Consider the following 26,781-nt stretch of genomic DNA (forward strand, 5'->3'; position numbering starts at 1 on the left):
CGCTCAACCAACTGAGCCTCCCAGGTGCCCCACCCCTGAAGGTATTTTTAAACATTTTATACCATGTTATCAAGTTTAGGTATCATTTTATCCCTAATTGTGTCATTATACCCATGACATGCTTTGATATCATTCTCATTAACTTTTATGTCCTCCGTATGTATTTTCATTGTGGTTACCTTAGAGATTACTTAAAACATCTCAAGGTTATAATAAACCGTCATAAACTGACATTGTCCATTACATGCAAAATCCATACTTGTCATCTCCAACCCTGTACCCAACCACTATCACAAATTATTTTTTTTATGTTTTATACTTTATTACCTAGATAGGATTTTTATGCTTTTATTTGAAAAATAATTGCTAGCAGAAATGAAAGCGACATGAACTACCCAGTTACAACACTAAACATCTCTATAATTGTGTAAATGTTTAAATTTAGCAGAGAGCTACATGTTGTCATGTGGTTTCAGTTACTGTTTAGAATCTTTTTATTTCAACTAGAAGAACTTCCTTGAACATTTGTATAGGACAGGTCTACTGGTAAACTTGGGATGGAGGTGGTTTCACTTGGGAAAATCTTCATTTCTACATTCATGGAAAAGAATTTTCCTAGATAAAGCATTCTTGGTGGATATATTTTTATCCTTCATTACTTGAATACATTGTCCCATGCACTTCTTATAAGGTCTGCTGAGAATCCCACTAATATTCTTAAAGAAGCTCTCTTGTATAAGATGAGGTGCTTTTGTCATGGTGTTTAACAATTATCACCTGTGATTTTTGATACGTTAATTATAATGTGTCACTGCGTTCAGGTCTTGATATGTATCCTCCTATGAATTCACTGAGCTTATTTAATTTCTTCTTTCCATATAGTTGGGAACTACAAACCTTTAGTTGTTTATGTAATCTCTTTCACTCTCCTCTCCTTATGGGGAGTGAGATTTGTTGGTGTCCCGTGAGTCCCTATTCTTTTCCACATTTTTCTTTGGTTTTCATAGATAATTTATAACAAGGAGTCTTGCTTGTCTGATTCTTTCTTCCGCTCGATCAAGTCCATTGCTGTCCCGTTAGTGTATTTTTAACTCAGTAATTGTACTCTTCACCTCCCAATTCTGGGTTGTTTGTTGTACCTTGTCTCTTTGGATTTTCATTTTGTTCATGCATAGTATTCTGATATTATTTAATTACCTACCTGTTTCCTCTTCTTTCTCCAAGAGCATCTTTAGGATATATTTTTTTAAGATTTTATTTCTAATTCATCTCTTCACCCAGTATCAGAGCCCTGAAATCAAGCATCACACCCTTCACTGACTGCACCAGCTAAGTGCCTCATTTATGATCATTTCTTGAAATCTTTGCCAGGCAATTATAAGTTCTTTATTACTTTAGGGCCAGTTTAAAGATTTACTTTAGGGGTGCCTGGGTGGCTCAGTCGGTTAAGCATCTGACTTCAGCTCAGGTTGTGATCTTGTGGTCCGTGAGTTCGAGCCCCATGTCGGGCTCTGTGCTGACAGCTCAGAGCCTGGAACCTGTTTCAGATTCTGTGTCTCCCTCTCTCTGACCCTCTCCCATTCATGCTCTGTCTCTCTCTGTCTCAAAAAATAAATAAACATTAAAAAAAAGATTTATTTTATTCTTTTATTCATCTGATTAGAATGTGTTTTTCTATTTCTTTTTATACTTTGTGATCTTTCCTTGAGATTTGGGAAGTTAAAAAAAAATCCTCTGGGCACAAGCTTATCAACTTGCTTTGTAGAGGAAAAGATAAATAACGGTAATTCAGTCACACATGTATTGGCCATTATCATGTCTGAGGTTTTGAAATTTCCCAGTTTAAGAAAGTGTAGTTACGTGAGAGTGCGTGATACCTTCAATCTCTCAGTCTTCACCTCTGTAGTTTCCATTGTTTGAAAAAATACTCATCTTCTGTCTGAGCAGCCACCACAGTGCATTCAGAGAGTGCTGTCAGTCCCTTGGCTTTGCATGTCCTCCCAGACAGAAACAAGCCCTTCAGGCAGCTGCCAACAAGCCAGGTCATTGAACATACAGGTCAGTCCTTTGTTTCCCTCCTTAGAGGAGGTAAGAGTTTTCTCACAGTCTTGCCATGGAGTGCCAGAGAGGGTGAGCAGCTGTAGTGGGCAAGTTTCACAAACTTTCCTTGTCTCTTTGATGTGGTTCTTCTTCATTTGTACTTGTTTAGGTGTGCTGTGTTCTCCCAACTGGCTTCTGGAGCATTCCAAAAGGTCATTTGGTCCATTTTTAATTTCATGGCACAGCAAAGTACTGGTATTTCCTATTTCTCCATTCTGCTATGTCCTATGGATGGGTAAAATTTTCTACATTATCATTTTAATATATATAAATGTGGGTTTAATAAGTGAGATAACTTCTTTTCTATCTTGTAGTTGCATCTTTCCATAACATCCTAGGCTTATTGGCAATGATTGGCAAAAAAGATTAATTCCTTAGACTTAATTTGGGAAGATCTGGAGGCTGTGGCCCTGAGTATTTATACTTCTTTTTTAAATCTATTTTTTTAATTTACATCCAAATTAGTTAGCATATAGTGAAACAATTATTTCAGGAGTAGATTCCTTAAGCCCCTTACCCATTTAGCCCATCCCCCCTCCCACAATGCCTCCAGTAACTCTCAGTTTGTTCTCCATGTTTATGAGTCTTTTCTGTTTTGTCCCCCTCCCTGTTTTTATATTATTTTTGTTTCCCTTCCCCTATATTCATCTGTTTTGTCCCTTAAAGTCCTCATATGAGTGAAGTCATATGATATTTGTCTTTCTCTAATTTCACTTAGCATAATACCATCCAGTTCCATCCACATAGTTGCAAATGGCAAGATTTCATTCTTTTTGATTGCCGACTAATACTCCATTGTATAGATATACCACTTCTTCTTTATCCATTCATCCATCTATAGACATTTGGGCTCTTTCCATACTTGGGCTATTGTCAATAGTGCTGCTGTAAACATGGGGGTGCATGTGTCCCTTCAAAACAGCACACCTGTATTCCTTGGATAAATACCTAGTAGTGCAATTGCTGGGTTGTAGGGTAGTTCTATTTTTAATTTTTTGAGGAACCTCCATACTGTTTTCCAGAGTGGCTGCACCAGTTTGCATTCACACCTGAGTATTTATACTTAATGAATGACAGCAATAATTATGGGGGGGTGGGTAGAGAAGGGTAGAAATGATATTATGATGGATATGACAAAACTGGCTGTATTACAATGATGAAATCCTTACTGACAAAAGAGGTCAAGGATATAAAAATTGGAGGCAAAACCCAACATTAAGTCAGTTATGTTTGCAGAATACTGTCTTTGAATGAAAGGACCCAAATCCATTATTAAAATACATATTCTCTGAAAGGACATTTGGAAATTCTGGAAAATCACCTAGTCCATGCTGAAAGTAATCATTCAAACCATTTCATATATAACATGGGTTTAATCATTCACTGAAACACTTCTGAAAGTTAGACATTTAACAATGGAGATAAAAATCCTAAATGTGATCGGGGTGCCTGGGTGTCTCAGTCAGTTGAGCATCCGACTTAAGCTCAGGTCATGATCTCGTGGTCCATGAGTTTGAGCCCCACGTTGGGCTCTGTGCTGACATCTCAGAGCCTGCTTCAGATTCTGTGTCTCCCTCTCTCTGCCCCTCCCTCTCTCATGCTCTGTCTCTGTCTCAAAAATAAACATTAATTTTTTTTTTTAATTCTAAATGTGATTGATTTGACAAGTTCTTTTTGGAGGGTTCTTGATTCTTCAACCAACACACAATCCCTTTTCGTTCCAAAGTCCCTTAATTTTGATAAACATGGTTGGATGTTGGAGAACAAGAAGCCAGAGACACCATAAGAATGTCCTGAAGGAAAGGGACAGAGCAGCTAGAAACTGAAAGCAGTTTCATTCCCAGGATGGAAAGCCACTGGGACTGCTCATTCTCTCCAGAAGGCACCAGGCCTGGGGATGAGAACGTGTTGTCTGATGCCAGATGTACTAATGACCCAGTATGGAATACACTGCAGGTACGTGACCCGTCAAGACGTCAAATACTATGTTGTATGTTCTTGCTGTTATCAGACAATTTGTAAAAATAAAAGAGGCTTGAGCCAGGAGACCAATGCTTTGGCTCCTGGAGAGTCTTAGCCCCTACTTTCTAATTTTCTCATCACTGTACCTTTAGGACCTGTCTCTCTGGTGCCCCAACAGGGACCTGAAGGTGGACATGTGCAGCACCACTGAAGAAATGCCCAGGGAACTGAAGGGAACTTTAGAGCCAGAGAAGCTCCTCCTTCGGGGTTTCTGCAGAGTAAGTACTGGGGATTCCACCCCATCTACTTATAACTCACATATTCAGCTCTTGCAGACTTTATTAAAGAGCTCAGGGATAAAAGTGAAATGTTCCCGTTTTGAGGATTTGTTTTATTTAGTAAAGAAACATGGTTACTGGTTTACGCCCTCTAGCAAAAATGCTTTGAATCAGAAACAATGGAATTTGGTTTTACGTGCTTTGCGCCTTGCTCATCAGCAAGGAGAAGCCATCCTTCTCTCCCTATGGTCTTTATGTAATTTAAGTTCCCTGGTGTGGCAGCCCTTGCAGTCAGAATTGGGGAAAGAGAGGGGTATTGGCCCTTGCAACCCTTCACTGGCTGAAAGTAATCATGAGCTTGTAGATAATGAGGACTCAGAATCTAAGCCCCTACCCCCACTACTGGAGGAATGGAAACCTACTGGGTCCCAGGTTAATGGCCCAGAGACAATTATAGCTCAATCTTCCTGGTGGTGTAGTGGTTAGGATTCTGTGCTCTTACTGGTGTGACCAGGGTTCAATTCCTAGTTGGGGAACCGTGTCCACTTAAGAGTCATAGATACTGATTTTAAGGTTGAGATTTTGGTAATGGAGAGTAATTCTGTTCCTTATCATGTCATGGCAGGAGATTGCATTGTTCAACTATTGTTGTTGCCTTACATTGTTTTAAATTCCACACTGATCTAATGGCAGGGAGGGTTTGGATCTACCAGAAAACAGGTATTTTGGCAAACATTTCTAAAGGACAGAAGGCCTGAGATGACCTTACAAATTAATGGAAAATTATTTATTGGCCTGGTAGACTCAAGGGCTGACAGCATCACCATCCTTGCTTCTAAGTTTTGGTCTAAGAATTGGCGATTTCGACCTCTATCCGCAGTCTTTCTGGGTGTAGGAAAAGCTGCCGATACCCAACAGAGTGCTGAAATTTTTCTATGTAAAGAGCCTGAAGGCCAGGCTGTTATTCTCTAGCCGTATGTTACTGATATAGCTATTAATCTGTGGGGAAGAGACCTATTAAGTCAATGGAGAGCATATATTAATATTCCCTATGTTTCCCCTGCTGCAACCAATATTATGTCCAAAATGAATTATAATCCATTAAAAGGGCTTGGACAACAAGGAAGTGGGCCTATGGAGCCAATTACTGCTGAAATGGGGCCTCCTTATATGGGCCTGCGATATCCCATATATCCTGTACAGAATTCAAGTTTAGTGTAATTTTGAACATACATATATACATAACTGTTCCTGAACAACGTTATACTTTACCATTAAAATGGTTAACAACTGCCCTGGTGTGGGTGGAACAGTTGCCTCTTCCAAAAGAGAAGTTAGAGGTTTTAAGGCAATTAGTGCAAGAACAATTGGATGCAGGTCATATAGAAATGTCCACCAGGGGGCACCTGGGTGGCGCAGTCGGTTAAGCGTCCGACTTCAGCCAGGTCACCATCTCGCGTCTGGGAGTTCGAGCCCCGCGTCAGGCTCTGGACTGATGGCTCAGAGCCTGGAGCCTGTTTCCGATTCTGTGTCTCCCTCTCTCTCTGCCCCTCCCCCGTTCATCCTCTGTCTCTCTCTGTCCCAAAAATAAATAAACGTTGAAAAAAAATTAAAAAAAAAAAAAAAAAAAAAAGAAATGTCCACCAGTCCATGGAATTCTCTTGTGTGTGTGATAAAGAAAAAATCTGGAAAATGGAGAATGTTTACTGACTTAAGAAAGGTAAACGAGGTGATACAACCCATGGGACCTTTGCAACCTGGGCTCCCATCTCCTATGATTCCTTAGAACTGGTCATTAATTATAGCAGATTTAAAAGATTGTTTTTTCACAATTCTACAGCCAAATAATAGAGAAAAATTGGCTTTTTCTGTATCTTCATACAATCATATGGCTCCTGTGCAATGCTATCAATGGAAAGTTCTTCCACAAGGTATGCTTAATAGCCTTACTATGTGTCAGCATTTTGTTAAATCGGCCACTTTCACAATTACATATTCAGTTTCCACGGGCATTGATTATCCGTTACTTGGATGATATTTTTTTTGCTGCAGAAACACCTATACTGGTAGAAGATCTTTATCAGGCCACTAGATTATTGTTACCCAAATACGACCTAATAATAGCACAGGTTAAGGTGCAAACCCAAGATCCTTTCCTTTATCTTGGTGCAAAAATTCACAAGGCAACCATCATTCCCCAAAAAGTACAGATTCGCCAAGATAATTTAAAAACTTTAATTGATTTCCAGAAGTTGTTAGGAGATATAAATTGGTTGCAACCTGCTTTGGGTATCCCGACTTATACCTTATCTCATCTTTTCTAAACATTAGCCAGTGATCCCAACCTTAACAGCCCTAGGGTTCTCACAAAAGAGGCAGAGGCTGAATTACAATGGATTGAAAATCATATTCAAAATTGTCAGCTCATTCATATTTGACTTAATATTCCTATTCAATTATTGATTTTTTCTATTCCACATTCTCCAACTGTGGTCTTATGGTAGGACAGGGGAATCATTGAGTAGCTGTTTTTACCAAATAAGGACACTAAAACTCTTACCATATATCTGGATAAAATTGGGAATGTAATTTGGAGAGGCCGATCCTGATTACGTGTGCTTAATGGTGACGATCCCTCCTCTATAATTATCCCCTTATCAACAAATTAATATGGCTTACCAAACTAATATACAAGTACAAATAACTTTGTCTGATTATGTAGGGAAATTATACAATCACTATCCAAGAGACAAAATTTTGTCATTTCTCAAGGCTACATCATGGATTTGGCCTAAGCTAGTTTGAGACTGGCCTTTGACAGATACTGACACATATTATACAGATGGAATTGGTCATGGTAAAGCTTCTATACATGGCCCTATTTCTAAGACACCCTATACATCTACCCAAAAGGCTGAATTAGCAGCTATTATAGAATTGTTGCATCTTGTACCTGCCTCCCTCAATATTGTGACAGATTCACAATATGTGTGGTTCACAGTCCCAAATATTGAAACTGCACATATTGTTCCACAAAATGAATTACATCTTCTGTTTTTGCATTTACAAGAATACAGTATAGGCAACACCCTTTATATATCATTCGTATTTGCAGTCATTCTAACCTTCCTGACCCATTAGCCTTATGAAATTCCATCGCTGATGACTTATTACAAGGCACCTTACAAATGGCACAACAGAAGCATATGCTTCACCCTACTAGGGCTCGAGGACTTGCCCATAGACATGCTGTAACACATGCTCAGTCAAAAGATATTGTTAGTGCCTGTCCTTCTTGCGAGCCCTTCACTGTGGCTCCATACAACTCTGGAGTGAATCCTCGTGGACTACAGGCAAATGAACTTTGGCAATCTGATGTTACCCATATTTCTGCTTTTGGTAAGCTCTCTTATGTGCATTTTACTATGGATATCTTCTCCAGATATATCTGGGCCATGGCACATACCAGAGAAAAGGCTTTGCACATTATTGCTCATTTCCTTAAAACCTTTGCAATTCTAGGTATCCCACAATGCATTAAAATTGATAATGGCCCTGCATATATATCTCATAAGGTGGCCCACTTCTTTGCAGCCCAAAAAATTACTCATCTTACTGGCATTCCCTATAACCCTCAAGGTCAAGGGATCATAGAACATACTCATCAGGTACTTGAAAACATGTTAATTAAACAAAAAGGGGTAGGAGCAGAAGGACTTAGACCTACACCACAGAAACAATTACATCGTGCCTTATATACTTTAAATTTCTTGGACATACAAGGACCCCATACATGTCCTGCTGCTGAGGTACACTGGCACAAGCAAAAGGTCACCCCTGTTCACCAGCCAGTATATTGGAAAGATGAGAAGGGACACTGGGAATAGGGAGAGGTTGTTGTGTGGGGCAAACGGTATGCTTATGTCTCTACAGATCAAGGCTACCAGTAGTTACCCAGTTGCCAGTTGAAACCCAGGCATGAGATGATCCAAGCAACCTCGGTTCGACATGTCCCACTAGTTGAAGAGTTTTGCAGAATGTCCATCCAGAAACCAATAATTGTGCCCAATGCACCACACCCTCTTCTGAGGTGCACTAGGACCGCTCAACCTCCTACTTGGGGACAAGTTAAGAGGTTGACTGCATGATGTTGAAAAAATATTGATGCAGACTCACAGCCCACAAACTCTTGCTCGCCTTTTCCATATGATGCTCTCAGCTACCATTACTACAGTAAACGCTGATCACTATACTTACTGGGCTTATATCCCTCATCCACCTCTCAATCAGGACGTAAATTGGTATGACTCCCCCGTGCCAGTATATACAAATGACACTGAATGGACACCTGGACCATTTGACAGCAGAGGACCCCCTAGGCCAGATGAAGAAGGTACTGTTATGGATTATTATACTGTAGGGATTGAAGGTCCTCCTATATGTTGTGGTTATGGAAAACGGCCTCAAAAGTAAGCCTCAAGCATGGCTATCTTTTATTAAAAATGGAACCCAGCACAAACCTATTTTCTTACTATCAGCCCATTCTCTGATTGGCTCCATTCTTAATGACATTCTTCCAATACTTCCATCTTGTGCTACTCATACATTGTCAGAATGGAATGGACGGGTGACTTGGGAAGCATGTAGAGGGGAGATAGGTTGAGTTCTTTTAAATACTTCCTATGGAAGCATCATTGATTGGAGCCCTTTGGGCTCAGCTTGCCTTAAAAATATGTTACGAAATCTACGATGGTATGTTCATAATCATACTATCAGCGCCACTGCTAATGGCTCAGTTGTTCGGCATGGTGGGGGATTTTCTGTGCCCAGTCCTCATTTACAACAAGGACCATTACAAAAGCATATATGGAAATTAACTGCTGCCCTTCACCCTTTACATACCTGGAAGGGCACGTATTACAAAGACAGCTCCAACAATATTACTACTTTGTCCTTCACGGGCAATAGTACCAGGTACATATGGGCTTGTGTCCGTTTGCCATACACACTATTAAAAGGACATAGTTTGGAATGATTCTGAGGCCCTTATAACCTGTGTTAACTGCTCATTATACACTTGTCTTAACAATTCCATACGCTTTAATCGGTCATCCGAAAGCTTGTATTTACTTCGATCACACACTGGCCTGTGGGTGCTGGTTTGCAGGTCTCCACCATGGCAATATTCTCCAGAAATGTATCTGATGGACCAGGCTCTACAGCAAATTCTTTGTCAATCCCTACAATTTGTTGGAATGCTTGTTGAAGCTATTATAGACATTATTGCTGTCACTGCCACCACAGCTACTGCTGTTGTCTCATTGCATCAATCTGTGTAGACAGCACAACTTGTGCAACAATGGCATGAGAAATCACACCAACTTTGGAAGACAGAGAGGGATATTGACAGTAGAATGTCCAGAGAAATTGCAGACCTACAACAGGCTGTGATATTTCTGGGAGATCAATTAGTGAGCCTACAAAGGCAAATATCATTAAAATGTGTTTGGTATGCTACATCAGTATGTGTAACCCCATTACCATTTAATAACACCAAATTTCCATGGAATCATGTTAAGAGACACTTGCTTGGGCAATCTAATGTGCCCATGGACATTTAACATCTGCAAGCAGAGATATAGGAGACTTTCAAAACAAGTCTGGACATGTTATCTGGTTCTAAGATCTTAGAAAGTACATCAGAGGGATTGGGAAAATTAAACCGTACAGAGCATATTAAGATTTTCAGTTTCTCTACCGCTATTCTGTTTGTATTAATATGCAGTGTATTTATATTTGCATGTACAGTCTGGTGCTGGGGAAAATGAGCCTGTCAACGTACCAACCGACAGTTTGGGTTATGCAATGTCCTTCTCCAGTCCATTGTATACAAACAAAAAGGGGGAGATGTTGGAGGACAAGAAGCTGGAGGCACCATAAGAATGTCCTGAAGGAAAGGGACAGAGCAGCTAGAAACTGAAAGCAGTTCCATTCCCAGGACAGAAGGCTGCCAGGACTGTTCGTTCTCTCCATAAGAACATCATATGGGCACCAGGCCTGGGGATGAGAATGTGTTGTCTGGCACCAGACGTACTCATGACCCAGTATGGAATACACTACAGGTGCAGGACCTGTCGAGACATCCAACACAATGTTGTATGTGCTTGCTGTTATCAGTCAATCTGCAAAAATAAAAGAGGCTTGAGCTAGGGGACCAATGCTTCAGCTCCTGGAAAGTCTCAGCCCTCTGCTTTCCAATTCTCTCATCACCGCACCTTTAGGACCTGTCTCTCTACAGTTACCTAGTCCATGCTAAAAATAATTATTTGAACCATTTCGAAAATAGGATTGCATTGACCTTTCCATCAAATACTTGTGAAAATCATAGATTTAAAAATGAAGGAAAAAAGTGCTAAGTGGTTTCAATTTGAGAGGTCCTTCACCAAGGAGTCAAACCCACAATCCTACCAGAGCATTGTTAATGGAGACAGAACTCTACAATGCAGTGAATCTGAGAAAACAGTTTAACCAGGGTCAGCTGTTAACAATGTCTAAGGACTCATTTTCCAGACAATCATTATGAATCATTTAAGGGGGTGATATTTATCAAAGCTCCAATCTTACTATATATAAGAGTATGCATATGGGAGAGAATCCCTATGAATATAATGAATGCAGGAAAGCTCTTAACCAGTCCTCCAACGATGACGATCACCAGAGGACTCATGTGGGGGAAAAAACCTCATCCAGATGTCATAAACCTGGGAACGTGTTTAGTCAGTCCTCAAGACTAAATATACAGAAGACAAATGGTACTGGTAAGAAAAGGTACATTTGTAAGGAATGCGGACAAACCTTTGACTGACACTCAACTGTCTCGTCATCAGCGAATACATACTGTTGAGAAACCTTACAAATGTGAAATATGTGGTTAAACCTTTATGGCTCACCACTAAATGGACATAGGCAAATCCATACTGGAGAGAAACCCCTTAAGATACAGATGTTCGAGGGGTGCCTGGGTGGCACAGTCGGTTAAGCGTCCGACTTCAGCCAGGTCACGATCTCGCGGTCCGTGAGTTCGAGCCCCGCATCGGGCTCTGGGCTGATGGCTCAGAGCCTGGAGCCTGTTTCCGATTCTGTGTCTCTCTCTCTCTCTGCCCCTCCCCCATTCATGCTCTGTCTCTCTCTGTCCCAAAAATAAAATAAACGTTGAAAAAAAAATTAAAAAAAAAAAAAGATACAGATGTTCGTAATCCTTACACAAGCTCTAATTGAGGTTCCTGGAGAAACACCACCAACACTTGTGGGAAGAAAAAAAGTGTAGGTTTGAAAAGTGGTAAGCATTACATGAGTTAAAGAAACACCCTATTCATATCCTTCCAAAACCAAACTGAGGGAAAACCTTATTGTCATTCTTCCAAATACCACCAACCTAAAAACACTCAGTCACACCAGTGTGAGACTAAAGTGACTAATGGTCACTTTGTGCAGGGTTTTTAGCTAGTTGATATTCAAAAATCTATTTCTGTGACTTGAGGGTTGGGGAAAAAAAATAACACTAAATGACAATATGAGAAGGACTTATTTCCAGATTTTTATGTGTGTGGGAAATACTGTTGCAATGAAAGTCATGGTCCTTTACTGTAACCTGTAGACAGTAGTTTATCAAAACCAACTTGTACAGGCTAATAAATCTTTTCTATAGTAATCTGTTTCCTCACCTCTTGCTATTATACACTGCATTTTTTCATTCATACGTTATTTAATTTACCTTATTATCTGGTATTTTAATCTCCAAGTAAGTTGTCCTTTCAGGCAGGTTACCATAATACCCCTCTGTAAGGTTTCTGATATTAATTTTTGGGCAGTTTTTGTTTGTATAAAATTGCATTCAAAAATAAGGGAAAATACTGAATCCAATAAATCACTGTCTTTCCTTTGTTTCCACATCTCTATAAAAACTTTACCACTATCTTCTACAGAAGGAACATGTCTAACCATTTGTACAGACAAAAAAGTAGTCAGCTAACTCTTGAAAATATGAACACGTACCAGTTCATCTTTTAACACCACACACTACCACCTCTCATTTTGAGCACCTTTCCCACATGGTCTGAACACCTTGCCCACTCACAACGTGGGCATAAGACTCAGTATGACACCTTTCCGTGCCTCTCTCAGCCCACTTTTGCACATGTGCATAAGACCCTGATGTGATTCAGCCCTCATTTCCCCAGCCTTCACTTGTGGTAATGGCTCCCCACAGCACCTGTGCAGATAGAGTTTTTGGCCAAATGCTGCACATGTGCACAGAGGATTTCTGAGCATGCATTGCCCCTCTCAGGGCCAAAACCTGTAATCCTGTGCTCCTCCTTTTACCGGCCCAGGCCTCCAGAGCACCAGCCTTTAATCTCTTCTCAACCAAGCCCACACACCTGAGTTTACGTTTCAAACGTGAAGGGGTCATAGTCTCTGGCCAGACCAGTCCTCCCTCATACCAGTGTTATCGCACCCAAAATTTTTGATGCTTTCTCTCGTTTCTGCCTTTGGTATTATCAAACTTCACACATGTGCACAAAGAGAATGCTGGTGAACCCATCAAGTTTGGCACCTCGCACAATGAAGGGGAACCTGAGAAGATAGGGAGCAGGGGCCAGCCATTCGGGATCACCGTGCATGATATAAACGCTTAGGCGTCCATCAGTCCCATCACTGGAGTGAATCTTCTGATGTTCCTGGATTACTGTTTCATACTTCAGGGCTAACATTCTGGGCATGGAGCTCAGGTGTCCTGGAATTTGCATCTGGAACAGTCCTTCTGTCTACAGGTGTGTGTGGAGCCTGACAGAATTATCTCTTCAGATTCTGTCCAAAAATGACCTGTTTGAGGGGTGCCTGGGTGGCTCATTCTTTTTTTTTTTTTTTTTTTTTCAACGTTTATTTATTTTTGGGACAGAGAGAGACAGAGCATGAAAGGGGGAGGGGCAGAGAGAGAGGGAGACACAGAATCGGAAACAGGCTCCAGGCTCTGAGCCATCAGCCCAGAGCCCGACGCGGGGCTCGAACTCACGGACCGCGAGATCGTGACCTGGCTGAAGTCGACGCTTAACCGACTGTGCCACCCAGGCGCCCCTGGGTGGCTCATTCTGTTAAGTGTCCAACTTCACCTCAGATCATGATCTTGAGGTCTGTGAGTTCAAGCCCCACATTGGACTCTGTGCTGACAGCTCAGAGCCTGAAGCCTGCTTCCGATCCTGTGTCTCCCTCTCTGCCCCTCTCCTGCTCATTTTCGGGCTCCCTCTGTCTCTCAAAAATGAATAAATGTTAAAAAAAATTTTTTTAAGTGACCTGTTCCACCACGAAATTGACCTCTATGGCCCCGGTGCCAGTCCCTGATCCTCCCTTCTCAGAACAGCTCAGGGAACAGAGTTCCTAGCAGCTCCACCTCCTGGATAGCCCATTGATATCCACACTTTCCTGAGCCTCAGACTCAGATAAAGGATTGTAAAGGACTTACAATTTGGTGAGTACGTTTCATCTTTCTGGTTCAAACAGTGCTTGCAACGTAACACATAGCATCCCACCTTCCACTCCTGGAATGTCCACTGATTTTCAACACATTAAAATTGACCAAATACATAAATGCAAATTCTTGACGCATCAAATTTCCCTCAGAGGTTCTACCCTACCCTTTGTGTCTCCCATCTGCTCTCTATATTTGTGCCTCCACATCCGACATGGTCTTCAAGAGTACTGCTATTACAAGAGAAGAGAAACAATCTCTACTCCCAAGAAGGCTCACCCAGGATCCAACCCTCCTGGAAAAATGGACATAGTGTACACAATTCCCAGGGTTTTAGGAAGATTAACTCACACAATATACGTAAGATTCCCAGCCCAACTTCTTGAACACAGTGCATCCTCATACACTTGCAGCATACATAAGATACTCAAGAAACATCCCCTTTGTGGATGAGTACACATGTGTACCCCAAAGAGCCATGTTCAGACCCCACTGCCTTATCCTTTCCTTTCCCAATTTGCAGGGTATGAGCAGAGAATGCCATCCTTTTTAAAGCAGTTAGTAGTCTTCACTGAAAACGGCAGTATTTGTGTTCAGATAGGATGGTTGGGTATAACAGATTCAGGTGTGTTCTTCTGCTCTCTCTAGTGCTACTGGAAATAAAGTCTGAGGACAGCAACCTCAATGCTTGTGAAAAGTAAAAATTAATGGGGGCACCTGTGTGGCTCAGTCAGTTAAGTGGCTGACTTTGGCTCAGGTCACAATCTCACTGGTTCCTGAATTTGAGCCCTGCATCGGGCTCTTTGCTGCCAGCTCAGAGTCTAGAGCCTGCTTCAGATTCAGTGTCTCCCTCTCTCTGCCCCTCCTCCACTCACACTCTCACTTTCAAAAGTAAACATTAAAAAAATAAAGAACAAATTAATGACCTTCATCTAGACCTAAGGAGTCAGGATACCTGAATGTGGGGCTCCAGAGTCTGTTTTTAATGGGAACCTCAAGTGATTTGTGTATACATGGAATTTTCACAAGCAATGTCTAAAATGTCATTCTCAGCTTTGGCTTCATAGTGGGATCCCCTGTGTAGTTTTTTTTTTCAACTCCCATCTCTAGTGTCCCAACCCCAAAGATTCTGGCACTTAGTCCTTGATGGAGCCTAGTATTAATTAGGTGTTAATTATGTGGCCCCATTATTCCACTGTGCAGCCAATGTAAATGATGAGGCTCCCAGTACATTTAAGAGCACAGAGTACTGGGTTTGGTCAATGGGGAAGCCTATCTGGATAGGGTTGCACTGTATAAGATTTCATAGGGAAGCATCAATCCACCTGACATTCCTGATGTTGTACCAGCCTTTGTGTCTGTCTCCAGGAGACAAGTGCACCCATAACTTGGACAGGAGTAAATTACATTGAGGCCTTCACTTAGAATCTCTCTATGTGTACAGATTTTCACGTGCTCCCAAAACCAATGGAAAAGCAGACATCACAGAGACCCTCAGTGGCCATGGGTGGCTTTTGGATTTCACTGTGAATGTCATAGAAGATGATGATGGAACAATGTTCCAATGGAACAGAGGGTAAGCCTAAGAGGATGTAGGAGCATGGCAAGAGGGAGACAGGAGAGATCCCTCTGTGACCACCAGCAAAATAAACCTAGGTTTCCAGAATCATTCCATTCAATCTGAGTTTCCCAAACCACATTTTAAGGTTGAGTTATCTCCTTTGACTTTGGTCCCTCACCTGTGTCATCTGCTTCATTCATTCCCACTTACCTTGGGTGTATGGTTACTGTCTCCCTTCTCTTCATATGCCAGGGCTCTTTCCTTTTTCCAGGAACTTGATCAGATCCACTCTGGAGATAGCAAGATGTGCAAAAAGATACATGACCCTGGCTGGAAAATCTACAATTTCAAACCCAGCACTATCCTCAGTAAGATGTTACATTACAGAACAATATAGAACTTATTTCTCCAAATGTTGTTTCCTGATGGCCTCTTTAGAACACTTAGGAAGCCTTTTCAAAGTTCAGCCACTTAACTCCACCTCAAAGTACTATTGCAAAAAAAATAAGGACTAGATATCAGATTTTAAAATGTGGGCAACAGAATCCTATGCCATTTAGTTTCTAGAATTATCACCAATCTACAGTGATGCTTACAGAGAACCTCAGGGAAGAAGAAGGTTAAGTCAAGATAAAACATCATTAATCCTTCCTTACACCAACAAATACCTGATTATTTCATTGAAATTATGTCATTTGTGCCAAGTTACATTTGTGCCAAGAATTTTAAAACCTATTCACAAATAGTAAGTATATGATGCTTGTTTCCTTTTGCTGAAAATAAAAAGAAGTAATGATGGAGAATACATCTGTTATACTGTGCAAAATAAAATTGCATGTCAAGAGATCAAGGTTTCCTATCAATGAAACCTTTATCTGCAAGGGCCAGGATCTCCTGTAAACAAAGGTGAGAAACTTCATTTTCAGGGTTATCCATCAGAGAGACCCTAATCCATGTGAACAATATTAACATCAGCTGTAATGAGACAAATTGTTATCAGTGGCCTCATGCACGTAGAAGGACTCACCATTGTTGTGATAGAGTTTCCGAAGGACAAAACAAACAAACAAAAACACCACAAATCATAATAGGATACCAATCATGAAAATATAGAAGGTTTTTACAAATTTCAAGCCACAGATTCCTCCCATGTCCTATAGTATTCAATCCATTTTAAATAGTAAGCCTTTGAAACAATCTAGACAAGAAGCCTTTTTTTTTTTTTTTTTTTTTTTTTTCCAGAACGCTGACTTATTCTGGGCCAAATAGCCATCTGATCTGTTTGTTCATGTTCTTTTGGTTTTATATTTATTTTGAATGTGAGAGAGTGAACAGCATAGGGGGAAAGGGAGGAAGAGAGAAGCTGTGCTGACAGCAACCTGTCACAGGGCTTGAACTCCAACCTGTAACATCATGACCTGAGCTGAAACAGAGTCTAATGCCTAAATGACTGAGCCACCCATGAGCCCCTGTTTGTTCATGTTTTTAATCTAGTTTACATAGACTCATGCCATACCCAGACACAACCTAAATATTGTATAATATCATCCTTCACTGGGGTCCCAAAACACGACCCATCTCCCAAGAGAATCTTGGGTATCAACACATCTCCATATTGATCTGTCGCAGAGGGAATTATTTCAAAGTTCCAAGTCATGAATTCATGGCAGGAATTTTTCATGCTGTATAGAAAGCCTGGTTGTAGAGAATAGAGAGAAGGCCTGGGAACATAATTTAGGAATGTCCTAAAGAGCTGAATTTGACTATCATGAAAGGAATAAATACCGGTCCAAAACAAATTTGTTAGGCAGGACCATCAGAGATAGAGAGGTAAATGTTTGCAATTTCTAAATGCATAGCATTTCAGTAAGAAATGAGGACACAGTCCCTGAGCTAAGTCAAGACCAAATTTACCTGAGAAGCAGTAATTTCTTCCTCCCTGTCTGCTCTTGAGTGCTTTCTGGGGTGATGGCATGTGGAGAAATCACACCTGTAGACCTTTACACAGCCTCTTCACCTGCACTCATCATCTCAAAGTGCAGAAAGGGCTGCCCCCTCTTTGACTTTGTCACAGGAAAGATTCAGAAAAATGGAGCTCTTGCGTGGACACTTACCTGTGAGTTTCTCCTCCCCAATTTCAGATGTCCTGCCCTCCCACAGATATAGTCACACATCCTACCACAGCTCCAGGAACATGGACTGCACTGTCCTGCCCCTTCCAAACCCACACCGAACAGACTATGGTCTCTTCTACTGAAAGGCAGATGCAGCCCTCCCAAATATGCCTGCAAATCCTCATGCTTCACCCTGGCCTCACCTGAGAATCACCTGGAGCTCATAGTTAAAGCAGCACCGATGCTCTCACCTTGACCAATAGACTCTGGCAGAGGACACAGATGATGCTGGTTCTTAAAATTCACCATGGGATTTTTATTGTAAACCCAGGCTGATAAGCAATTTTGTGCTTCAAGTTTTAATGTGAATATGAATCATGTGGTGTTTTAAGTCCCATAGAAGAAATGGTGATTCTTCAGGCTTGGAATGGGGTCTCTGAACCGGCATCTTTCACCAATTCCTTGTTAGCGCTGTTACTCCCCAAGACCCATGTTTAGTGGCACTACACTAGAGACTGCAGGCACAGCACACCTGAGCCCCCCACAGCCACCATCTGACTCAACACAAACAACTCCTGCTGAGTTCCCAGGCAAGAGTTTACCACTTACTTTCCACGGTTGTGAGTTTACTGTTTTTCCCAGCAAAGACCACTATCACCATCCTGCAGAACAACATGCTTTCACAGCACTTTAAAGTTTACTGAGAGAAGGCTCTGGAATGCACTAATGTCTGAGCCAGTCTCTATTTGGAAAACAACACGTATAAATCAATTACTGCAATGTGGATCAAACACTAATTTCCTGTTTGCAAGGAAGTTGTGATGCACCATGTAAGGAACTTCACATACATGATGTGATTTAATCCCCATAATATCCTGCAAGTGGCCACTAGATGTCCCACAATAACCGTGAAGATGTAGATACTGTGTCACCCATTTGTCACCTTCTGTTTCCCTATTGATTGAAAAAGAACATTTGCATATCATAGGAGTGAAATATGGATGAATTGAAAAATGCAGAAAGGAAGGTTAGATTTGAAGTTCAGAGAGTTTTCATTATTGTGTGTGACTTTTATTTAAACTATCAAAGGCTATGACATCCCCTCATTTCAAATTATAGGGCTAGGTTTTGTTGTTTTGTTTGTTTTGTTTTGTTTTGTTTCAGTAAAGCATATATAGGCTGGCCCCTAAAAGAGAAGTTTGGAATCCAATTTCAGCAATAACCAGCAGAGTCCAAGAAATCCTCATAATTAGTGCTTAGTCTTAGGTTTGGACTTACACAGGACGCCTCAAAGTCTTGCTGGATCCAATTCTAGTCCTTGTCAGGACTGTAGGTGCCTTAAATATCTAACCTAAGTGAGAGCAAGCTGCAATTATTTTCTGGAGACTTAATGTCTCTTCAAGGGCAAAAGTTTCAACAGGTAGAAGATGTCTTCGGTGAACAAACTTGAGAAGGGAGCAGAGAAGCAAATCATGTATACAATGTAACAAAGGAGAGGCTACAGAAAACTTTATGTCATTCAAAACAGCCTTTAAGGTTTGTGACCAATAGGCTGGGTACTCTGTGTAACCCTGAGGATTACTAAGCAGGTGTATTATCGTTCCTCCCAAGTGAAGGCAAAAAGATACTGGCTCTCCTTATCAACTGGAATACTTAAAAATGTACTGCATAGGTCCATTTCAGTGAAAAATTTGCTTTCAGTGGGAATCAATGTCACCAGGTGTGCAAGGATTGGAAACAACAGGATGTCAACAGATAAAAATGTTATTTGTTGCTCATGGGTCCTAGACAAACCTCCATCCTAAGGCTTTGGTTTTTCTCACAGGTAAAATCAGGATGTTACAAGGACTAGGTTAGGGCATAAGGAGGCTCTGGGCCTTGTAATACTCTATTATGGGCTTGATGCCTGATGGACTTCTTTATTTATAGGGTAATGATTAATTCCAGACAGAGATTTTGAGGGATCTATTTGAGTTTTGAGGGGAGGTGCACTGTGGATTACAACAATATCAGTTGACCATTTTCCTCATAAAGAGGATGGCAGCTGGTCCAATAGGAATAAGTGATCAGTACCCCTACCCTTAGCTAAAGTGCCATCAGAGACAGAGCATAGAAAACATGTTGAAGGGCCATTTATTTCCTCCTTTATTCCAATTGTGGTTACTACTGTCAAATTGTAGAATTATTTTCCCCTTTTAGGAAAAAGAATTCTGGCATGACATTGCACCAAGAAACCTCAGCCCATTAACTTAATTGGGGTAGATGAACTAAGGAGAATAGGGTTTGTAATGCTCTTAGGGTCCAGACACAAGGCAATAGGTTCCAAAACAGGGACATGCTGTGTTTTATTAGAGACCTATATTATTGAAACTGTTTTAGTGCTCTGAGACAGGGGCTGGCTGCTTGATAGCAGTGGGCTTGAGCACTGAGAGGGTAGCTTAGGTGTCAGTAAGGACAGAGACAGGTTTATTCCCAATGGGGAGAGTAGTTTCCCCAAGCCAATTGAGAGGGAGGATTCAGAACAGCCCCTATAGTTCCTTGGAGCCCTGCCATTGGGAACTAGGAAGACATTAAAAAGGTTGGCTAAAGAGCTGAAGGTGTCTGAGGCTCTTAAATTTGTAGCCCTCTTTTTCCCCCAGTGTCCTGGTTCCTTACAGCAATTGCAGAGCCAAGGCTTCCAGTTTTGGTTAGGGGCATTCATTGGTTGGATTTGAATACTGAAAAATTTTAGCCATCTTTTCTCTAGGTGATTTCTCCAGGGTGTGAGCAATCTGGTTTGTCAGGTGAATTAAATCAGGAGCGGAGCTAGCGTCCCATTCCATCCTGGTCATTTTCACGAAAAGGGAAAGATTCTGGATCAGTCCATTAATGAACACAGTTAAATGCTACATGGGTGGATTCAACATCTAAGGACCAGAACTTTTTTTTTAAAGAGAAGTTGGAGTTGATTGTAATCATTATGAAGAGATTCTTCAGGCTTCTGTGTACAGGCTGAATTTTGTTCTGATTGGGATAGAATTGGGAAAAGCCATTGTAATTGATCAGTGGGGTTTTCCAGAGACTTTCTTAGCATCATGCCAAAAGGTAGGGGTCTGTTTCTTTAGATCCTGTTCATGATGTTCCCACTGGGCTAGTTTCATCCAATGTTTGGCCTGGTCCTCACCAATAAGCATGTGGGCTAATTGATATGAATCTGAGAAACCAGCCAGGTGATGTTGAATAACTATGTTAAATTCTTCAGCAAACCTGTGGGTTCCTCGGTCGCTTTAAAGAAATCTTTAACTATGGCTCAAAGTTCAGCCTTACTCCAGGGAGGATAAGAAATTTTGGGTCCCCTCATATCTTCAGAAGACTAATGTTAAAGGGGCCTGTGTTAATATGATCAGGAGAGGAGGAAGCAGAAGGTGCTTCACAGGAAAAGGAAGGTACAGCAAAGGGATAGAATGAGAGTGGAGATTAGGAAGGGAGAAAACAGGAAGATGGCACTGGATTGGGGCCTGAGCACAAGCTGACTTCCTAGTGTCTATTGAGAAAGAAGATTGGGGAGTGGACGAATAGGCCTCAGAAGACCTTATTTTGTCTTTGTAATTGTTTGTTTACCTTATTTATTTGAAAAGCTGTTGTATCAGGTCAATCCAATGCCAGCCAACTGACTACACCAAATGGTTGCCAAGTAACAGCATCACGGAGTACTTTAGCTGAACTGTCTACAGTACTCCTACATAGTTTGTAACATAACCGTCTTGTTGTCCCAGGAGCTACAAGGAGGAGAAAACATGGCAATAAATAAACTGTGGGAAATAGAACCACACATTGTTTAAAGTCTGAGGCTACTGAGAAAACATACTGCTTCTATTACGCCACTCTGTTACCAAATAGGTGGTAGATACTATCTGTGATCTACATTCTGAAATAAGGTAAGGTAAGATAATATACGTTGTGGGATAATACACCATTCATTATGTATCAGTGTTAACACATTCAAAACCATTATGTTCTAATCATTAAAATACACGAAGATCACAAACTAAGTGCTGCATTTTAAATCCATTATGTGATCCTTGTTCAAAATACAGATTACAGGGGCGCCTGGGTGGCGTAGTCGGTTAAGCGTCCGACTTCAGCTAGGTCAGGATCTCGCAGTCCGTGAGTTCGAGCCCTGCGTCGGGCTCTGGGCTGATGGCTCGGAGCCTGGAGCCTGTTTCCGATTCTGTGTCTCCCTGTCTCTCTGCCCCTCCCCCGTTCATGCTCTGTCTCTCTCTGTCCCAAAAATAAATAAACGTTGAAAAAAAAAATACAGATTACAAGCATTCGAGAAGTGTTCTTTTCTGGTATAATGACCTATGAATAATAATTTCAATAATTTCAGGCCTCAAATAATTAAGAAATGTCATATACAATCATATGACCTTATAAAAAAGATATCTTCTACAGATATCTGGGAAGATTTCTTCATTTGAAACACATACACTATTATTCTCTACTTCTGTATACTGCTTTTTTTTTTTTTTTAAGTGTTTATTTCTTTTTGAGTGGGAGACAGAGAGAGAGAGGCAGCAGGGGAGGGGTAGAGAGACAGGGAGACGGAGAATCCCAAGCAGGCTCTGCTCTATCAGTGTTTTCAGGGTGCTACCAGCATTTGGAAGAAAAGCTAAAGAGGGAGGAGGGGAGATTTGAGGAAGAAATGAAAAATGATAGTTACTTTATTTATTTTTTTTTTGATACTTAGTTTAATATGTAGCTCGCTAATGTTTTAATGCAGTCATTTTGATTTCTGCTCAACTTAATGTTTTTAAGTGGTTTCAGTTTGAGTCACCAGCACAACCGGAGTAAGACCACTTCATATTTATAATGAGAAACCGCTCAATAGTTTCTAGAGTGGCTAACATAAAGAAGAAGGATAACACCAATTCTCAGTTGAAAATGTCGAGAAATTACAATTCTCATATATTGCTGATGGGAGTGTAAAAAGTAGATTCACTTTGGAAAACTGTGTGTCAGTTACTTATGGAAATAAGCATTTCCCTACTGAAGTGAAGCATTTTGTCACCCAGAACATATCTTTGGCCTAAGGATGATTGTAGGCTGTTATTTTAAAGAAATGGATAAAGGAAAAGCTCTGAAACCCAGTATAAGTTTCTTATGAAAGACTTATTTGCATATATAAGGGAAAACTCCATTTGTAAAGGTGTCTCCCCCTTTGTAGCAGAAAGAGGGAAAATGTACAAATGTTGAGAAGCTCTGATCAGTGGAGAAAGCATGGATTTTAATCTGGACAACAACCATAGCCTTGGTTCATGTGGTTTGCTTGGTCACTTCCCCAAATGCTTCCCTAAAGGTTCACATGTGGAGTTTCAAAAACCATCATTGCTGCTGCCCTCCCCCTCAGAGTCCATCAATTGGTGAGGGTGGAAACAACAGTGCTGTCTTAATTAAGTTCTCCAGGTGATTCTAAGTGAGGCCAGGGTTAAGCAGGAAGGCTTCCCATTAATTTAAGAGAGTTGAGTGCAGGCTTTGGCTCAAGGAGAGGCACCTAGTTCTCCTCTACAGGAGTCTGGGAGGGTCAGGTCCATGTAGCACATTCTTCCTATTCTGTAGCAAAATTTGTGGTTGTCTGTGGGAGGGGAGGCCCCCTGAAGGCAGAGAGGAAAAGTCAGGAGATTGGTCCCCAAGTAAGAGCTCATAGTTGCTGAAAAGGGCAAGCTCAGGACGCAAGGGACTGGAAAGTTGGGCCTTTTCTGCATTTAAAAGTCCTGCCTATGGGCAAGCAGTATACTAGTGGAGAGGCTGTGTAGGCTTTGAGACCATATTCTCCTGATGCAGCTGTGATTTCTCCACAAATATCCTCAGAAAGAAGTCTAGAGCATGAGGTGCAAGAAGAGATGGCCGGTTCTCAGATAAGCCTGGTGTCCCAGGTCAGAGTCTTGTCTTCTTTTTCTCCTGAAATTCCGTGCATTTAGAAGTTGAAAGTGTTGATTTCTCTACTTCTGATGTTTCTATCTCATGTTTTCACCTAATTTTGAAAACCTTCACAAAAATGATACTCACGGTTAGGTCTTTAGAACACTCCTCCCCTACAGCCCAGAATCTTCTCTCTCTTCTCCCCAACCTGGCTGCCAATAGGGCATCAACAATTGTCACTTTGAATTAAAGTCTTGCATGTATTGTAAATATTCCCTTTGTGACAGATCTGCAGGGGAAGTCAATGAGTCCAAGATTCTTACTGCTGATGAGATCTGGTCCTAGGATTCCAGTCAAGGAAAACAGCTCATATTTGGTCCCATCTGGATGCTTTATCAGCTCTGTGTAAGACAGTATTAAGAAAATGCACAAATAGGGGTTCCTGGGTGCCTCTGTTGGTTAAGCTTTGACTCAAATCATGACCTGGGATCTCCCAGCTTTGCAGGTTCGAGCCCTGTAATTGGTTCCATGTGTGGTGTGGAGCCTGCTTGGAATTCTCTCTCTCTCTGCCCCTCCACCCCCTCCCTCATTCAATGAAAAAAATTAAAAAAAAAAAAAAAGAAATCTACAAATAAACACAGTAGATATGAGGCCCAGAATAACTTGGAAAGTTCACTACTATTATTACTACTACTAATAATGGGTAGCTTGCTCTTTAGAATGTGAAAAAGATACTCTATTTAAAATATACTAGAGGGGTGCCTATGTGGCTCAGTTAAGCGACCAACATTGGCTTAGGTCAGATGTCACAGTCCATGAGTTTGAGCCGCACGGCGGGGTCTGAGCTGATAGTGCAGAGCTTCCTTGGGATTCTCTGTCTCTCTCCCTCTCCCTATGACCCCAACTTGACACTTCCTCTCAAAATAAATAAATGAACAAAAATAAATGAATAAAATATACTAGATATTGCAGGACATGGAAACTATATGTGGTTGAAGGTTGTTTTAATCCATTGTATTCTCAAAATTTCGTGTATGTTCTGACTTAATGTTTGGTGACCACAAGAACACACCAGTGGTAATGTGCCTTCGGTGTGTCTTAGGCACTGATATTAATTTGTTTCCTTAAAGCTGATGTTACCTTCTTTTATTTGGCTTGTTGCTCTCTGCCAGATTCCTCCACTATAAAGTTCATATTATCCCTCTTACCATTCCTAAGGATCTTAGGATCTTAGGATCTTAGGATCTCATTCCTAGATGGAATTATTAATGATGTGCACAAACCATGACATTTACACTGGAAACTTCTTTCCTCTCAATTTCTCTTGCTTGTAGTTTCACATGAGGAGACCAAAGGCAAAAGAAATGTTGATAAAATGAAATTTCCTTCAACTTGCAGCCCATTAATAAATATTTGGGACAGGGAGAGTATGACATTCCTCGAGGAATTCACAACTGCCTTAGTGTTAGTATTTGCTACAGGTAAAAAGCAACTTTAGGTTGATAATAGTCAGACCTCCAGGATCCTGTGTCTTCTTTAACATGTGAAAATTGCTTCAGAAACTTCCTTTATCTCTGCCTCTCAACTTAAAACTATATAAGCAATGGCTTTTCACTAAAAGAGTGCTGGTCTTTCTTACCACACATCCTACCCATGCTTTAATAAATACATCTCTTTGCACCAAAAATGTTTCAAGAATACTTTCTGACCCTTCACTCCCAGCCCACATCACATCAGTTTCTATTGGACAATGAAGGCTTTCACCTTGGTATAGTAGAGAAACTGACTTCTGGGAGTGGACGTTCTAAATCAGACCTCCATTCTGTGGGTTTTTATTTTACTCCACACTCAGGTCATAGAAATATCCTCCTATTTACTTCTTTACATTTTCAGACAAAAAACAAGAATCACATAAATAACATTTGAGGGTCTTAAAACCCAGAAATATAATAGAGTCATAACTAAAAACTACACCAGGTGGGTTTGTCACAGAAAGGAAACTTGATTTGCAGCCAGTAAGGAGATGACAGGGAATAACTTCCAAAGCAGAGACACAGAGAGAAAAAGGGAATGGGCTCCTTTTTTTAGGGTTAGAGTGGATATTTAGAAAGAGGGGTCTTGCCATCTTTTGTAGAGCTGGGTATAAGGCCACACATTCACCTTAAGACAATAGTTCTATACCTACTTTGTCTCTTATTTAAATGAGGTTTGTCTTCCTCCTTGGGTGGAGATTTTAGTATTGTAATGAGGTATGTGTAATTGCCTGTCACTCCTTGGGTTACTGTTTGGTCCTTCTGCATAGGTGTGAGGCAGGGGTTAAGCTCAATTTGGGCCTGCCCAAGCTCTTCCTCAGGATAGTCATTATCTTTTGCTGCATAGTTTCTGTTTCCACCAGAGGTCACTATGCCCATGGGGTCTTTTGCCTGAAGTAAAAGATAAGATGGAAAGAGGTTAAGTAAAATGTAGGACTAAGTTCGGTGGGTACAAGCAGGTAAGCAGTAAAGATCAGGTGCTGTGGTCTAGCTGGTGACATTAACTCCCTTTTTCATCTCAGGTACCATTATGACCTCTGTCTGTGTCCACTTGGTAACTGTGGTATTTATTGAAGGGACTGTTGACCTTCAGGGATGTGGCCATAGAATTCTCTCAGGAAGAGTGGGGATTCCTGAACCACAGTCAGTGGGCACTGTACAGGGATGTGATGTTAGAGACCTATGGACACCTCCTCTTCTTGGGTGAGGATAACTCCTGCCAGACTTCCCAAACCACACTCGCGGGTTTGTTCCTTCCTTTGAAGACTGTCTCTTGGAAGCTTCCTCTTTGCATGGCTGGGATTCAGTTCCCTGTAGTAAGGGAAAGAAGTAGGGGTTTGTAGATATAGAGAAAAATTTTCCTGATGTTTCCTTTTCAGTTTTAGATTTCCCTTCCTTAGGATAACATCATCATTTCTGTAGATAAGTGGCCATTCTAAATATTGAGTGACATAAAATAGTACTGCCCACAGCTTAAACTTCAATTTCCAGTCCTTATTATTATATCTAGTACCTGGAAGTTCAGTTCAAGATATGAACTTGGGAAATCCCTCCTGTGTGTTCTTAAAGGATCTGTTGGGCTACAGCATTTGGGAAATCATTTTCTTGAATTCCAAAATGTCCTCTCTTCTCTACTGAGCACAATAGTCGATCAAAGGTTAGAATTCCCAGCGATTTTCTATTCTTTTTTTCTAAAACAGGTCTTGTTGTGTCTAAGCCAGACCTGGTCATCTTTTTGGACCAAAAGGAGTCTTGGAATGTGAAGGGAAAGGATACAGTAGCCACACACCCAGATAGATGGGAATGA

At 41.0% G+C, this 26,781-nt stretch overlaps 1 protein-coding gene across 1 annotated transcript; it reads left to right on the plus strand.

Annotated features, from left to right (window-relative positions):
• Nucleotides 1–3,945: 3,945 nt before the first annotated feature.
• On the plus strand, nucleotides 3,946–26,781 carry LOC123578469 (zinc finger protein 565-like). Its single transcript, XM_045441342.1, has 4 exons — nucleotides 3,946–4,056; nucleotides 4,215–4,340; nucleotides 26,051–26,177; nucleotides 26,675–26,781. Exons 1-4 carry the CDS (start codon nucleotides 3,946–3,948, stop codon nucleotides 26,779–26,781), a joined length of 471 nt encoding a protein of 156 aa, XP_045297298.1.

The sequence above is a fragment of the Leopardus geoffroyi genome, chromosome E2 (genome assembly GCF_018350155.1).
Source record: "Leopardus geoffroyi isolate Oge1 chromosome E2, O.geoffroyi_Oge1_pat1.0, whole genome shotgun sequence".
Classification (NCBI taxonomy): domain Eukaryota; kingdom Metazoa; phylum Chordata; class Mammalia; order Carnivora; family Felidae; genus Leopardus; species Leopardus geoffroyi.

Coding starts and splice junctions, on each gene's coding strand:
- LOC123578469 (XM_045441342.1), top strand. CDS start 3,946: ATGGAAAGCCACTGGGACTGCTCATTCTCTCCAGAAGGCACCAGGCCT. Junction 4,057..4,214: donor CAGTATGGAATACACTGCAG/GTACGTGACCCG, acceptor CTGTACCTTTAG/GACCTGTCTCTCTGGTGCCC. Junction 4,341..26,050: donor TCCTTCGGGGTTTCTGCAGA/GTAAGTACTGGG, acceptor TATTTATTGAAG/GGACTGTTGACCTTCAGGGA.